The 14,461-nt window shown below is 55.9% G+C and overlaps 1 protein-coding gene across 1 annotated transcript; it reads left to right on the top strand.

Annotated features, from left to right (window-relative positions):
* Positions 1–124: 124 nt before the first annotated feature.
* On the top strand, positions 125–7,494 carry ZNF346 (zinc finger protein 346). The gene is made up of 5 exons (XM_009285766.1): positions 125–225; positions 1,265–1,415; positions 3,039–3,278; positions 5,801–5,894; positions 7,180–7,494. The coding sequence occupies exons 1-5, from the start codon at positions 205–207 to the stop codon at positions 7,283–7,285; spliced, it is 612 nt and encodes a 203-aa protein (XP_009284041.1). The 5' UTR covers positions 125–204; the 3' UTR covers positions 7,286–7,494.
* Positions 7,495–14,461: the final 6,967 nt, after the last annotated feature.

The raw sequence follows: 14,461 nt of genomic DNA, 5'->3' as shown, positions 1-14,461 counted from the left end.
CCGAGGGGGGGGGAGGAAAAGAAGGGGGGGGGGGGGGGGGGGGGGGGGGGGGGGGGGGGGGGCCGCCGCCGCCGGGCGCCGCGGGGTGCTGAGCAGCAGGGCAGGTGGGTTTCTCTCTGCTTTCTCCAGAGCAAGAAGCACGCCAACAAGGTGAGGCGGTATCTGTCCATCCACGGCGGAGAGGAGCTGGCCCACGGGAAGAAGATGAGGCTGGATGCGAAGCAGGTGAGAGGAGAGCGTAGAGCCCTTCAGGCCTAAGTACTGCCGAGCGGGACCTGCTGGGCTAGAGGCTGTTGTGTGGCCTGGGCGCCTTTATGAATAAATGAAGAAAACACTCGGAAAGGGCGTTGCAAGAATTGAAGAGCTCGATGGCAGGTGTGTCACCAGGCCTTGTCTCAGCGAGCACAGTTCCTGCTGCCCTTCCCATTTAAACAGCCTCTGTGAGTATGTCTTCCCCATCTAAACAAATGCACGTTGCCTTTTATTGATAGTCTTGCTTGAAAGGACAGGGGAAAGTGAATAGGAGGGACAACTTGTCAGGACTATCGTTGTGTAACCTTTACTGTCACGGAGAGCACGTTGGGTTGACTGTCTACTGGAATTCTCTTTCCAGAGCGATCCTTTTTTTACTTATTTAGGTTTCCTCGGCCAGTAGCTGGAGCCTGTTGGTCAGTAAAGGCACCACGTTCCACTTGGCCATCTGTCTGCCCCATGACTCATTTGGGAAACAGATCCTACTTTTATGATTGCTTCAGCTTTAATCCCTAACTCTCCAACATTTGCGGCGGGGGGGGTGGGGGATAAAGGCGGATGCCTTCGCACGTGGGGTTAGGCTTAGAAATGACTGCTGCTGCCTGCTCTGCTGGCATCGTGTTGCAGATGACCCAGCTGATAACGATGTTTGTGTTGCTCAGTTCGCACCTTGCAGAGTAAAAGGCTGTCTGGTCCAATTCTGGCAGCCACACGCTTAACCTTGTCCTTAACCCATACAGGCCAGGGCTGCCCCTCTGCCTGGAGCGGTTCACTAACAGATTAAAAAAAGTAATCTGGTGCAAGAACACTCTCCAATGAAGGAGAGGATGATGCTGCATCACAGAAGTCCTGCTTAGTCACACTTCTTCAACTGAACACCCAAATGTCTCTGATTACCTTCTTTTCTTAGACCCCCAAGCCTTAGCGTTTCTTCTCCTAACAAGAAGGTTGGACGAGGTGACCTGCAGAGGTCCCTCCCAACCTCAGCCACTCTGCGATTCTGTGTGCCCAGGACAGCAAGCAGGAAGGCAGCAGTGGGGAAGACAGGAACAAGTGTTGTCCCATCTGCAACATGACCTTTTCCTCTCCGGCCGTTGCAACGTCTCACTACTTGGGCAAGACTCATGCCAAGAACATGAAGCAGCAGTCCCCCAAAGTGGAAGGTATGACTGTCTGCAGCGCCTTCATGTTGTACCGAGGGGCTGTTCAAGCAATAAAAAAGTTGAGAGGTTAATTGGACCCCAAGTGTAAGCTCTTGTGAGGAGGTGTGTACTCTTTACTGTGAAACAGAGTAAGCCAGCAGTGCACCTCCAGAGACGCGGCCTCTCTCAGCAGCTTGCTTGGTGGGTTGGCATTGGCTAAAAGTTGCCTGGTTTTTTGTTTTGCTTTGTTTGGGAGAAATACAGCTTGCAGCAGCGTTGTACCCATCCCTGTGTGCAGGGACCAGGAGAGAGCTGCTCTTCAGGGAGCATGATGTTAAGCTGTAGAAATGCCTGTCACAGGATACGACGCTCGCTAAAAGCTTACAGAGACTGAAGTGAAACTCCATGGTGAAACTCCGATATGGCAAATTCGTCAGGGCTGCTCAGCTACAAAGATGTAGCCTCTGAGGTTCAGGGACTTGTGAGCTGCAGATGGCTGGGGACTGGGAGAGTATAGCTAGGAAGCATCAGTATGTACTTGTCCTGACCTTTTGCTTTTCCCATGGCACCTGCTGTTGACTGCTCTCATGATGGGATACAGTCCAGGTAGACCTCGGGTCTGACCCCGTGCAGCTGCCTGTGTGTCCCATCCCTTTGCTAGCAGATGGAAAGGCCCAGTGGGTGGAGAGAGAGACCCTCTGTCCAGGGCAAGTAGGGGCAGCCAAGAGCCTGGGGTGCTGTAGCTGGTCAGGACAGAGGGAAAACGCAGCCTTTGGGTGCACCTGAGGATGGCAGCTTGTGCTAGCACCGAGCTGGGATCTTCCAGGCAGAAACTGTCCGTCCCGGGGTGTCTTCATGGCTTTGCTGGGTTGTGTGCACACAGCGAAGGCTCCTCTGGGGTCAGGGTGGCCCATGGGATGTTTTTGTTCTTTGAAGCCCTTGCTTTTGAGTATGAGAGGAGCCTTCAGGAAGGGGTGGATGTACGCACAAAGGGTCTGGTGCGTACCTGCTGTTTCAGCGTGAGAGGAGCTCTCTGGTCCTTAGAAGGTTCCTCACTCTGGTCTTTGGTACCCCATAATGAGAGGGTGCAGGTTTTTCCATCAGACGGGAGAGCTGCTTCTGTGTGTGGATTCACTCCATTGGACCTATGTTCATAGTCCCATTCATGCTATTTCTCAGGCAAGACTCCTCATGACTTGGGTTCAGGATCAAGTCCTGTAGCTGCACAGTGTTTCCAGAAACCCGCTCACCTTTGCTGCACAGGGGCTTGTACCCATGTTCTAGCTGGGTGGTGACAGTAGTAGATGGAAGCTCATTAATGTCCAGTGTTTCTTGCATGAATACGGCCATGCTTATGTTAACTCCACTAAGGAGAAATATGCAAATCTGTTGTGGTTTTTTTTTTAACCCTGAAAGTTTTTCTGGCCTACTCTGACTTGTCTTACTCCTCACCTTTCAATTCTGCAGTGTTAAGGGAAGAGGTAGGAGCAACATGAATTTATCTAGATGTCTTACATTCTCTGTCTAGGTTTGGGTTTTAGGTGTAGTGGGTTATTTTTTTTAATGTGGGTTTTGGGGAAATAAAGTGACTGTTTTTTACCTCTGACTTCTGTGACTGACCAAGAGTTTGGATTCACCCTACAGAAGCGGTGCCCCCCCAGAAACATCCTGCTACCCTCCCCACCTCTACCGTGTCTTCTAATGAAGAGAACAAGGACATTACTGACCCAGACAAGTTCTGTAGCCTCTGTCATGCCACTTTCAACAACCCCCTTATGGCAAAACAGCATTATGTAGGCAAGAAGCACAGAAAACAGGAGACCAAACACAAGCTGATGGCACATTATGGCCGAACCCCTGATGCACCGGCATCGTCCTTCATGGGTGAGTTCTCAGCAGGCAGGCTAATAAATAGCTGAAGAGCAGGGTGGGAGAGCGACAGTATGTGTCTGACAGGTCTTTGGAAGAGAGAGTCCGTGCAGAGGGAACAGGGGAGAATTGCTCGTGACAGGGATCTTGATTATACACCATAAGATTGATTTGGTTGATGTAACCCCCTGGCAGCAAAAGAGGTTTTAGACTGTAGCTACTCGTGACAAGCTTTGGGTTGTGTTTTGCAATGTTGTCTAATCGGGGACGTGTCCTTTTTATTCTCTGTGCGGCTAATCCAGGGATTTTGGCCAGTACTGTTTCTAGGTAGGTGGATTGCATCCAAAATGGAAAGGTAAAAGTGGCATTTGATGCTTAAAAAAAGGTCTTCGGAGGGGACTAGCCAAAGATGGAAGAAATAGGTTTAGCTGCACCTGCTGCTTCAAAGCACATGAAAGCCAGAGGGATTTCTCCCTGAATGCCTTCCTGCATCTGTGTGGGCACTTCCATCTGATGAACTAATGCAACTCTCTCTGGAGCAAGCAGGAATCGGGGGGGGGAGAGCTATTAAGGAGGAACTTTAGGCAGACAGTTAAAACTCATTTGGTTTATGATCTGCTGCTTATGAGTACTTCTATGTGATGAAAGCCCTTGAAGTCCAGTGAAAGCATTAGGAGCTCACAGCAAACTCCCTTGTTCCTCCCAGCAGCCTTCTGTTGGACCAGGAAGTCTAGTACCTGCTGGATGCTTGAGGTAAATAATAAGCAGACAAATCATCTTAAAATCTTCTTCAAGGACTTCTTTCTCTATCGTAAAAACCCACACAAGCAGAAGATTAATTATTCTATTCTTTGCAGGCCACCTTTAGATACTGATAGCACTTATGAGAAATGAGGCTCAATTATCCAAGTAATATTCTCTCCCACATTGCGTAGTCATGTGGGAGATGGAAAAGGTGCTTGGTATCTAGCGTTACCCATCTGCTCTTTACCTAATTAGCGGGGCCTGATGAATGGTTCCACTGTAGTGTGACTCGGGCACTGACAGTGGCAGGAGCCCCAGCCCAGGCAGGCTGGGTAGGTGGGCAGTGCTCTTGCCTGTGTGAGTGATGTCTCCTGTGAAGTGCCGGCAGAACCGGAGTACCTACATCCACATCTCCATGGCACTTAACCCGTTCAGGCAAGGTTTTGGAGCCTGGCTGTAATCGGGGGCTGCTTGGATGCGATGGACTGCAGTCAGGGATGTTTTCTCCTGCTCTCTTTGCCTGTCTCTGTGTGCTAACAGCCATGCCTGTCCCTAAATTTCTCTCTGCTGAGATCTGGCTGGCAGCAGGTAAAGATGTGTTCTTTGCAGTGCAACACCGAGGTGTTTGTCTGCTTAAAGTTCCTCTAGGAACTACCAGTTTGGGGTGCAGGAGTGCAGTTTAGACAACTTTGTACACACACCTGTTTGCCAGATTTGCAACAGAGAGATCTTGACCTCAGTCGTGCAGGGAGGCAGACGTGAGGGCTGTAACTGCTCCTCTGCCCTTTCCTGCCCAGGTCCAGCCCTGTTTTGAGAGCTGAATGGCCTACTAGAGTCTGAAATCTCTCTGAGGTGCAGCAGCCAGGTGGGGAGATGTCTGCTATATCATGTGTTGTGCCTCTCACTCAGTGATAACGCTGCTCTGCACCCCTGGGGTGAGTCTCCTCTTTCACCTTAAGGAAGTATTTTCTTTGTGAGACTCCCAGGCAGAGCCCTTCCCCAGTGAGCCAAAATTCAGGAGCGCTTAATGTCTTGAGGACAACTGCCAGGATTTTCCCCTGTTAGAGACTCCTGTGCTGAGCTGTGCTGCCATGCTTGCCTGTTTGGTATCTGTGACCTCGCGAACTTTCATTGCAGCTGGAGTTGTCATGTTACACAAAACCATTGATCTGTCTAGTACAACTATTGTTGGAAACTTTTTTTTTTTTGCAGTTAACTGGTACGCTGACTGTAACCAAACTGCTTGAGGATAGAGCTCAATATTCTCAGTTGGCACCTCAGCAAGGCTTAGCAGAATGCTGCATTGTGGAACTGGACATTGTGTGTAATCTCCTCTGGCTGCTTTTTTTTATTGAAACACTTTAAGTTTACAAATTAAGTATCTCCCTCATTTTCTGTTATGAGATGTACACATCAGGAGAAGTGGGAATTTGGGAGAGAAATGGAGTTGCAAAGGCAGTATAGCATCAGGTTTGATGTCCTAACGCTGAGACTTTTACTATGTCTGATATTGTGAACTGTTTCTAGGAAATGCGTCTGTTTGTATAGATAAACAAACCCATATTCTGACCAGGAGAGCTTTTCTGGCTAAGTGACTCCCTCGCAGTGACTGGCCAATACGTGGTGGGGTAGTGGGATTCTGTGACCTCCCCGCCTGGTCAGGCTATTGACTTGCTATTTGTCTTTGTTTAGCCGTTGTTTAACACATCAAGTGATTGATTATCTCACTTGTTTCTACCTCAGGCACCAAGTTGTTGGCTAGCTGTGTGTGCTAACATTGATGTCTGTTTCAGCCGGGAAGGGGTACCCCTGCAGCACATGTAACATAGTACTGAACTCCATAGAGCAGTACCAAGCTCACATCAGTGGCTTCAAACACAAGAATCAGTAAGTAACATTCTTGTCTAAGTGTGTTTCCAGCCTCGCTGCTCAAATCAATGGCTTAAATATAACTTAAAATGTAGTTTTGAATGCGTACTTCCAGCTGACTTGCAAGTGGAACAACAGGGTTTGTGCAAGCTTGCTCTGTTTGTCCTGAAGCCGACACACTTCGGCAGCTCCCTCTGCAGACAGCTCTGGGATGCTGCTGAAGTAGAAGTGCCCTGCAGTTGCTTTTGGTTCTTGATGGTTCAGCTCAATGCCTAACACCCATTAAACACCGTTTCTCTAACAACTGAGATTTTAATTTAATTAAAGACTGGCTCAGTGGAGATCTGCTTGCCATTCTAATCTCTTGGGGTTGCTTGTCTTAAAATTTGGCATGTAGTCAGCATGCTCCAGAAACCTAGACTATATTCCTGAACTCGCCCTAACAGCTGGTGAGTTAAATAATGGCATCCCCTGCATATATTACTAATCTAAAAAATTTAGGCTAAAATTTTGCTATCTAAAAATAGCAAAAATACTTGTTATGGACACTGTCAAAGTTCAGATCTCTAATTTCAAAGCCTTTGCTAAAGGAGGATCAGTAATGAGCCTGAGTTGGTTAGAGAGCTTCTTACAAGAGAGAGGTATTAGGAAACCCTGCCTGAAGTGAGGACAGACTCCTAGCCAAATTTGCCAGAGAGGGCAGGAGGAAAACTGGGATCTCTTGTTGCCTGTCTGTGGAATAACAGCCCCATGATCCCTTGGCTCTCTGGAGTACTTGATTGGAAGACACATGCTCCATCTGTCATCCCAGGAAAGTTTCGGCTCTTGAATGGCGCAACCGGATCAGTGAATAGCAAGTATCCCGTTCTAGATAGATAACACTGAGGATGTTCCCAACACACGCGCATAAATGTTCCCTTTAAGGACATGGATGTTGTCCGAGCTTTTGCAACCACACAACTCCCTTTCAGAAAGCTGCTTCTGGATTCAGCCGTTCAGTCCTGTTCCAGGCCAGCTTCTGCAGTCTGAAGAGAGCCAGGATGCTTGCTTTGTAATGGAAGCTCTTTAACAGTCCTCGAGCTGTGCGATAGCTAGTTCTACCGTGCTAAAGGTGTCTGTTTACACACACACATGGAGGGCAAGGATGCACTTGGAAGCTTTTCTGGCAAGTTGTTGACTTGGCTACAGTAGGCTGTTGCTCTGCTGACAGCCATGCCTGCTGAGCAGTGATTGCAGCTGGCAGATTTCAGAGCACTTCTGACTTTTTTTCCCTTCTCTTCCTCTCGCTCCCTTCGATGTCCAGGATGCCAGGAGCAGTGCCGGTTGTTGGACCGTTCCCGCCACAGCAGTATGTCCGGGAAGAGTCAACTGCCCCAGGAGGCTACAGTTATTTCAGCCAAGACTTCTAGAGCAAGTTGCAGCACTGTTCTTGGAGTTGTTGGTGGCCCAAGAACGCACATCCTTTGCCAGCCCACAATGGTTTCATTATCCCTCTGGATAAGCAAAGCCCTGCCCTCCTGTACGCACCCGTTGAGCAGAACGGGGACTGAATCTGTCAGAAAAAGGATCCAGCTGGAAGAGACTTGCTAGACAGCAAATACTTCACTCCCTTAGAGTAGTTTTCATTGTGTAATTGCTTCCTGTGAAGGTGGGTGCGGTGTGAGAGGAAGTGTGTATCTGGTATAAGGAGGGTTTGGCAACAGGCTGGTAGTGGCCACCTCCTCCCTCACCAGAGCAAATAATGGATTCCTGCACCTGGAGGGCCAGCATCCCATGCTCAGAGGTGGCTTTTGCTGGAGGAGAACTCCTAGACCGTAGCGAGCAGTGCTTATGCAGCGTGGATGGGACACTATGCCGGTTGCCTGGCTTTGTACAGGCCTAAAATAGGCAATAACCAGCGTGGCATCTCTTTCCATGCCTCCTCCGGTCAGGTTTGTGTGCAGAATTTCATGAGCCACTGATTGTCATCGGAGCCTTTCGCAGTACCGCAGCCGTTGGTTCTGGAGCTGGGTTGTTTGGGTCTGTCTAACAAGTAGTTACAACTTCTGGTGTGCAAACTGCTGCTGGTGGGAGTGGAGGGCTGCGAGAGGGGTTAGAGCTCCTGGCTCTCCTCGGCCCTCTGCTCTGAGGATTTCCGTGTGGAAGGAAGTAACCGTTCAGCCTGGTTTCCTATGGAAACAGGTGTACGTGATCATTCACCGTGTGTGTCTTTACCCCCTGTGACTTAAACCAATCTCGGCCAAACTTGGCAGCGGTGGAGATCTCCAAGATCTGAATGCAATCAGCAGAGGAAGGTAGAGCAGGGTAGAGCAAGGTGAGTTCATCTCTAATTCTGTCGGGGTCTGCATGGAAGTGCAGCATTTTCTCTACTGCCACCAAAATACTCTGGGGAAGGAGGGTTTTAAGGGAAAAGAGAGCAGATAAATCTAGATGCGGCAGAAAACTAGTATAACTTGGTCAAATCGTTAGCTGACTAAAAAGCTACAAATCCTTTGGAAACCTGCCTTTGTTAGTCCTTCATTAGACACTACTTGCCCAACCCCTCTCTTCAAAGTTCTTACACATTTGTACCATCCTGGAAAAGGGATGTTCTATATTTCAAACCCGGAAATTAAGACTGATGGTCTCTTCATGGTGCTAATGTACTAGATCTGTTAGAAAAGGCCCCGGAAGGAAGGGCAGGCATCTGACACTGCTGTGTGTTTTGGATGAGTTCTTTAGATGTTTCGCCTTAAGCTAAGGCATTGCCTGTTCTCTGCTAGCCCACCGCAAGAGCCCTGTGCGTTGGGCTGGCCTCATGTTCAGTGCCAGTGCTCCAAGTCAGGCTCCCCGCGGCTTAGTCCCAGCATCAGTGACTCCATGGAGCTGAGACTTTGCTAGTCTGTGGCAAACATCCTGCTGGTTTTCTTCCACGGAGCAGGATGCGGATCCGGCACCTCCAAGGACTTCCCTGGTTGGTGGGGCTTCATGGGGCTGGCAGGAGCATGGGTGACGGCTGCAGGCACACTGCGCTGCCAGGGTGGGCTAAGCCAAGCTGCTGCCTCCCGTTGTGTGGCCCCGGCAGCTGCTGGAGGGCGGTCTGGGGCCCTTGACTCCCAGCGTTGCGTGCCAGGGGAGCAGCTGACGCCTCCACGGGGCTGAGAGCCGGGCTGTAGAGGCACTTCCAAAATCTGATGTGCGCTCTGGTCAGGTTAAGCAAGGAGAGAGAGAGCTGGTTGCTAATCTCAGTGCTTGGAGTGAGTACCTTCCCTTCCCCACTGCAGGCTGTGCATGAGCTTTGTTTTCCTTCACCCTGCACAGAATCTGCCATCTCCCCTTAGGACAGGCTCCTGCTGGTCTGGGTTCGCCTTCCTAATGTTTTCCAGTCTTGCTCCACTGCTGAGGTCTGACCTTAGTCTCCTGCTACAGAGGGAGTCCATTTAAACCTTACGAGCTGATCAATGAGCAGAAAATTGCGATGAACTGAAGGAAGCATTGTAGCCCTGGATGGCCTCCAACTCCAATCTCTGCTGCTTAGCTCTCGTCCCGCTGTACCAGGGCAGGTGCCTGCTAGATGTGCTATGCATCGACACCAAGAGGGATCCATTTCCAGCACTGCCCAGTCCGGTGTGTCACTCCCGTCTGTGTACTGACAGTTTTGCCTTCCCCTGTACACAGTGTTTATGTATCTGCTGTTTCCCTAAGGTGAAGCTCTCCAAATAGAGTGTTTATTACTACTTTTGGGTGCTGTCTGTCGGCTAGAGCCCTTCCTGGGATTTTGCCATACTTCAAAGCAAAGAACAGGATGCAGACACCTTTGAAATATTTGGGAGGGGCGGGAGGCTTGTGTTCCCATCTGCCCTCCTCGAGGCCCTGCCGTCATCCCGCGGCACCCTGAGGTCCAGACAAAGCCGGTAAGTGCCTTCCTCTGTGCTGCTCTGGCAAGTCAGCGAGGCCTTGGGCACACCGCAGTCACCAAGAGGAAGACGGGACAGTCTGGGCTGGGAGACTGCTGGCACTTCTGCAAGCCGTTGTGCAGCTTGTGCCGAAAACATCCGTGACTGCCGCAGGATGCTGGGCTGTTCCCTGGCACTGCCGTGGCAGCACAGGAGCAGTGTGATGGCAAACGTGCTCTGCTGCTGTCTGAGGGCAGCTTGCTCACTGGGGCGGGCTCGGGTGCCCGGGACCAGCTGTCCCGCTCTGCGGGCAGGGCTGTGGCAGAGTGCAGGGGACCAGCATTCCCCAGGAGCAGTGCAGGGCCTTGTGCTGGCACTGAAGGCGGCACTGCCGTCGGCTCTGTGGGTAGTGCTGGGAGGGACGGGCTGCGTCCGCCTCCCGTGGTGCACGGCTCTGCCGGGGCGGTGTGCCTGCCGCTGCCAGGCTGTCCCTCGCTGACCCCTTCCCCTCCTCGCTGCAGGGCTGTGGTGTGTCTGGCAGCTCCCGGCCCTTCCATGGGTGCAGGCGCTCCCCAGGGCAGGTGCAGGGGAGGAGGTGGCGGCTGCGGGGCTGCCTGTACCCCTGGCACATCCCCTTCCCCATCCCCAGTCCCCAGGGCAGGTGCAGGGTGGCGGGTGGCGGCTGCGGGGCTGCCCTGGCACATTCCGCCCCCACCCCCCCCCCCCCAGCCACAAACAGGTGGCCCTGCCAGCAGTGCTGGGGGCTGCAGTGCCCATAGCGAGTCCGTGCTGGCCCCATCCCCATGCTCCAAGCATGGACCAGGTGGGTGCCGAAATCACTGGTGTCCCCACTCTGCTGGCTGCTCTCGGGGGGCCCCAACACCCATGGGCACCCCCGGGTGTGACGGGAGGGGAGCTGAAGCCTGGCTGTGGGGCGAGAGCCACCCACATGCCGAGGGAGGCTGAGGACAGAGCGTGGCCCTCGTCCCCAGGCTGCGTCCTGGTGCCGGCGTGCTGCCAGCCCAGTGCCCCTGCCCAGCTGCAGCCAGGGCTGCCCAGTCCTGCTCCTCCCTGCCGGGGCCTCTGTGGGCAGCACCTTGCTGGGCTGGGGCTCTGGCTGCCTGCACCGGGCTGAGCCCCAGCGCTTTCCGGGCTGGCAGGCGCGGCACAGGGCACGGAGCCACCCGCCAGCCACGTCCCCCACGGAAGCAACACCGTCCCCTGCCTGTGCTGCAGCCAGCTCCGTGGAGCCTGCTGGTCTGAGGAGCTCGCTGCTCCTCTGGCTGTGTGTGGGGCTGGGCCTCAGGTCCCCCCCTCAGCCGGGGGGAGCACAGCCCCGGCCGCAGCCCCAACCGCTGCCATCCCTCGTGGCCCCGCTGGCTCCAGTGAGTAAATCGGGTGCAGATGTGGAGGCAAGGCCAGGCGCCTGCTTGCGATTAGGGGCTGGGAGCATCGGGGTGGCCCCATTTCTGCCTCGCAGCCCCCTGTCGCACCGCTCCCAGGAGGAGCCCCTGATGCCCCGCGGGGGACAGGGCTGGCAGACAAAGCTCCTGCTTGCTCGGCCCCTGTATGGGCACCATTGTGCCCAGCCCAGCACATGGTGTGGGCCGTGTCCCCAAGGGGAGTGGCACACCCCGTGCACCCCATTCCCTGTGCCAGCTGCAGCCCCAGTGCTGCCCGGCACAGCCGGGACGGGCAGGGGCGACAGGGCTGCAGCGGGGATGAGGTGTGGCACTGCCCGCTCTGTGCTGCCAGGCCAGCCCCAGCCCCGTGTGCTCACAGCGCGGCCCTCGGTGCCCGAATCTGTGGGTGCTCCTGTGCCACGCTGGGGGCTTGGCCTAGGCCCAGGGCCCCGGTGTCCCTGTGCCGCAGGCCCCACACTGGGCCCCACGTTCTCAGCTCCCCAGAGGGAGCAGCAGGTTCATGTTTGCCAAGTTCTGCCTGGTTAAACCTTAACCGGGCCAGGTTGCTCCATCAGTCCCTCCCTGCCGGAGATAAGGATGGACAGGCGAGATCAGGGCCTGGAGGGGCGCGCTGCCCCGAGCCCAGCTGCTCGCCTCCAGTGCAGGACCTGGCCCCTGAGGAGCGTCCTGCCCGGCCTGGGGTGGGCTGCCTGCCCCTCCGGCTCAGCCCCTGCCCGCCGACTGATACAAGGGCAGTGGGTCATGGCCAGGGCTGGAAGCCGCCATGTGTCAAGGCCAGCGGGGCTGGATGGAGCCAGGAGCCCTTGTGCTAGGGCAGCCCAGGACCCCCATGCTCCGGGGCTGGCCCACTCCCTCAGTGCCGGGGGGGTTCACATCACCTTGGCATGTGGCACGAGCATGCTCAGCCTCAGCCCCCGGGCCCCATGCATGTATGGGGTACAGGGAGCCGGGGAGCCTGCGCCCCAAACAACAGCCATTCAGGGGAGGCCAAGAGAAACTTCCAGGAGGAAGGAGCCCCCCGGGCTCCAGCCCCCCCAGAAGCCACCATGCCGTGCGCACTCACGCTGGCCGCAGGTGCCACCACAGCGGGAGCGGCGGCGACCGCTGGGGCCAGGCACAAGGGGCGGCTGTGTTCCCACAGCCCCGGCTGCCTTCCAAGAGCAATATTGTTGGCACCAGGCAGGCTCCCTGCGCCGGCAGCGCATACACGGGCCTTTCATGAGGGGAGCGGGGATGATTTACTGCCTGGGGGAAGGGGCAGGGGCGGGAGGATGGAGCCCCAGCATGCCGGCCCCGGCGCGCCCAGCCCCTCACGCGTGCTCACGGCTGCAGGGCCTCGCGCACGTAAGCGAGGCCGAGGGTCTGGCCAGGGGGGTCACCTCTCCTCGGTTGGGCATGGGGCAGAGTGGGTCCCACTGCCCCATCTGCACCATGCCAGCCCACTCGCTGCCCCATCTGCGGGACCCTCGGGATGCGCTCCCTTCCTGGGCACCCTGCTGCGACTGAGCTCCCATCCTCTGTGGCTTGGCGGCTGGGGGGGCACGTGTCCCTTGCGGGGCCCCCAGAGCTGATGGGAGCAGCCCGCGGGGCTGGGGGGGACAGGGGCAGCAAAGGAGGGTGCTGGGGCAGGGGTGCACCCGCAGCATGGGGCGCTGGCGCTGGCACAATCCCCCCTTGTTCAGCTGCTGGCGTGGCGGAGGCCGTGGCGGTGCTGCCGGCAGTGGGTGGCAGGCGGTGGGGCTGTGCTGCCGTGGGGGGCTGTTTGTTTGCCATCAGTTGCTGTTATAAATCAAGCCAGGCAGCCCGACCCCCAGCCCAGTGCTGCCCCACGGCAGGGAGAGGACCGGCTCCCAGCTGCCTGCAGCACAGCCCCACCGTCAGCACAGCCCCACTGTGCCCCAGCCTGTGCCCGGCATCACCCTGGCCTGGCAGGGATGCTTGGTGTGGCACAGGGTGACGTGCCAGCACTGGTCCCCTTGCCCTGCTCCCGCCCGGCACCGTACCCAGCACTGGGGGACCTGGCTGGGGTATGGGGGGGTCTCTCCATGCCCATCCCAGGCTGTGGCTCCCACGGGCTCCCCCGAGTCCCAGCTCTTCCCCAGCGTTCCTGGCGCTGGGAACGACCTCTCCTCTCTGGTTTTAATTTGGTTTCGGTTCGAATCGAGCTGAACCCAACATTTTTCTGTGCTTCCGGCATGCTGCGAGCTCTGCAGAGGCGGCTGCTGCTCCGTGAAATTGATGTTCTTGTCCGCTTCACGCGCTGGCAGGAATGAACAGCTGCCGGGGGCTGCCAGCTCCGGGGACTGCTCCGTGTGCCCCTGCGCCCCAGGGGGGGGGGACCAGCCCCCCAGGGTGGGGACCAGCAGCCCAGGTGGGGAGCAGCACGGGGTGGATGGTGCTATGGGGGATTGTAGCACCAACCAGCCCTTGCAGTGAAACTGTGTCGTGCTGGAAGTTGCTGGTTTCGCACAGTAGAGCAGCATGGACAAAGCTGTGCCCTGGCCCTGGTGGCGTGGCCCTATGGGGTGGGGGGTGACAGTGACAGCCACACCCCGCTCACACGACCTCAGGATCCATGCAGAGCATGGGCAAGGCTGCATGCAGGGCTCACCACGGCCCCGGCAGGTCTTGCTGGAAAGCAGAACGACGGTGAAGCAGGTAGCGATGCAGCCAGGGAGAGCAGCTCTGGGGCCGGATCCTGAGCATGTGCTGGGGGGATCCTCTGTCCCCTCTTACTGGCAGCAGGATGCTCAGGGGAGGGTGTGCCTGGGGACCGTGCCAGCTCGGAAGGTCTGAGGCCAGGCTTCCTCCTGTGCCCAGGGGTCTTGTGTGGGCAGGCAGGCAGGCAGGCAGCAGGGCCTGGGCACGGTGGGGTCTGCCCGCTCCGGTGCAGGCAGCAGCTTGGGGAAAACGAAGGCAAAGTGTTTATGGGTCAGATTAGGGCCACTCCAACCCTGGCTCGCGGCCTCGCGGTGTTTTACGATGCTCCGTTATGGGCTCCTAATGAGGGTCACAGCCGCTTTATGGCGCCGGCAGCGATAACACTGCAACTAATTGCTGCAAAATTAGCAAGCGGGCTGCCGGGCACCCAGCAACATGCAGCACCCAGCCCGAGCCAGGGCCACCCACCAGGGTGGGTACCGCTGCGTGGAGCCCTTGGCATCTCCGGGGCCGGGTGCCTCCCTGCTCCTGGCAATCAGGGTGCCACGGGGGGAAGGGGGGGCAGAAGCGGCCTCACCACCCCCTGCCCGATGTGCTACTCCGGGCGTGGGAGAAAACCTCCCCT

The sequence above is a fragment of the Aptenodytes forsteri genome, unplaced genomic scaffold, assembly GCF_000699145.1.
Source record: "Aptenodytes forsteri isolate BGI_AS27 unplaced genomic scaffold, ASM69914v1 Scaffold54, whole genome shotgun sequence".
Classification (NCBI taxonomy): Eukaryota; Metazoa; Chordata; class Aves; order Sphenisciformes; family Spheniscidae; genus Aptenodytes; species Aptenodytes forsteri.
The sequence above is the reverse complement of the archived record's forward strand: the minus strand, read 5'-3'. Positions and strand labels throughout refer to the sequence as shown.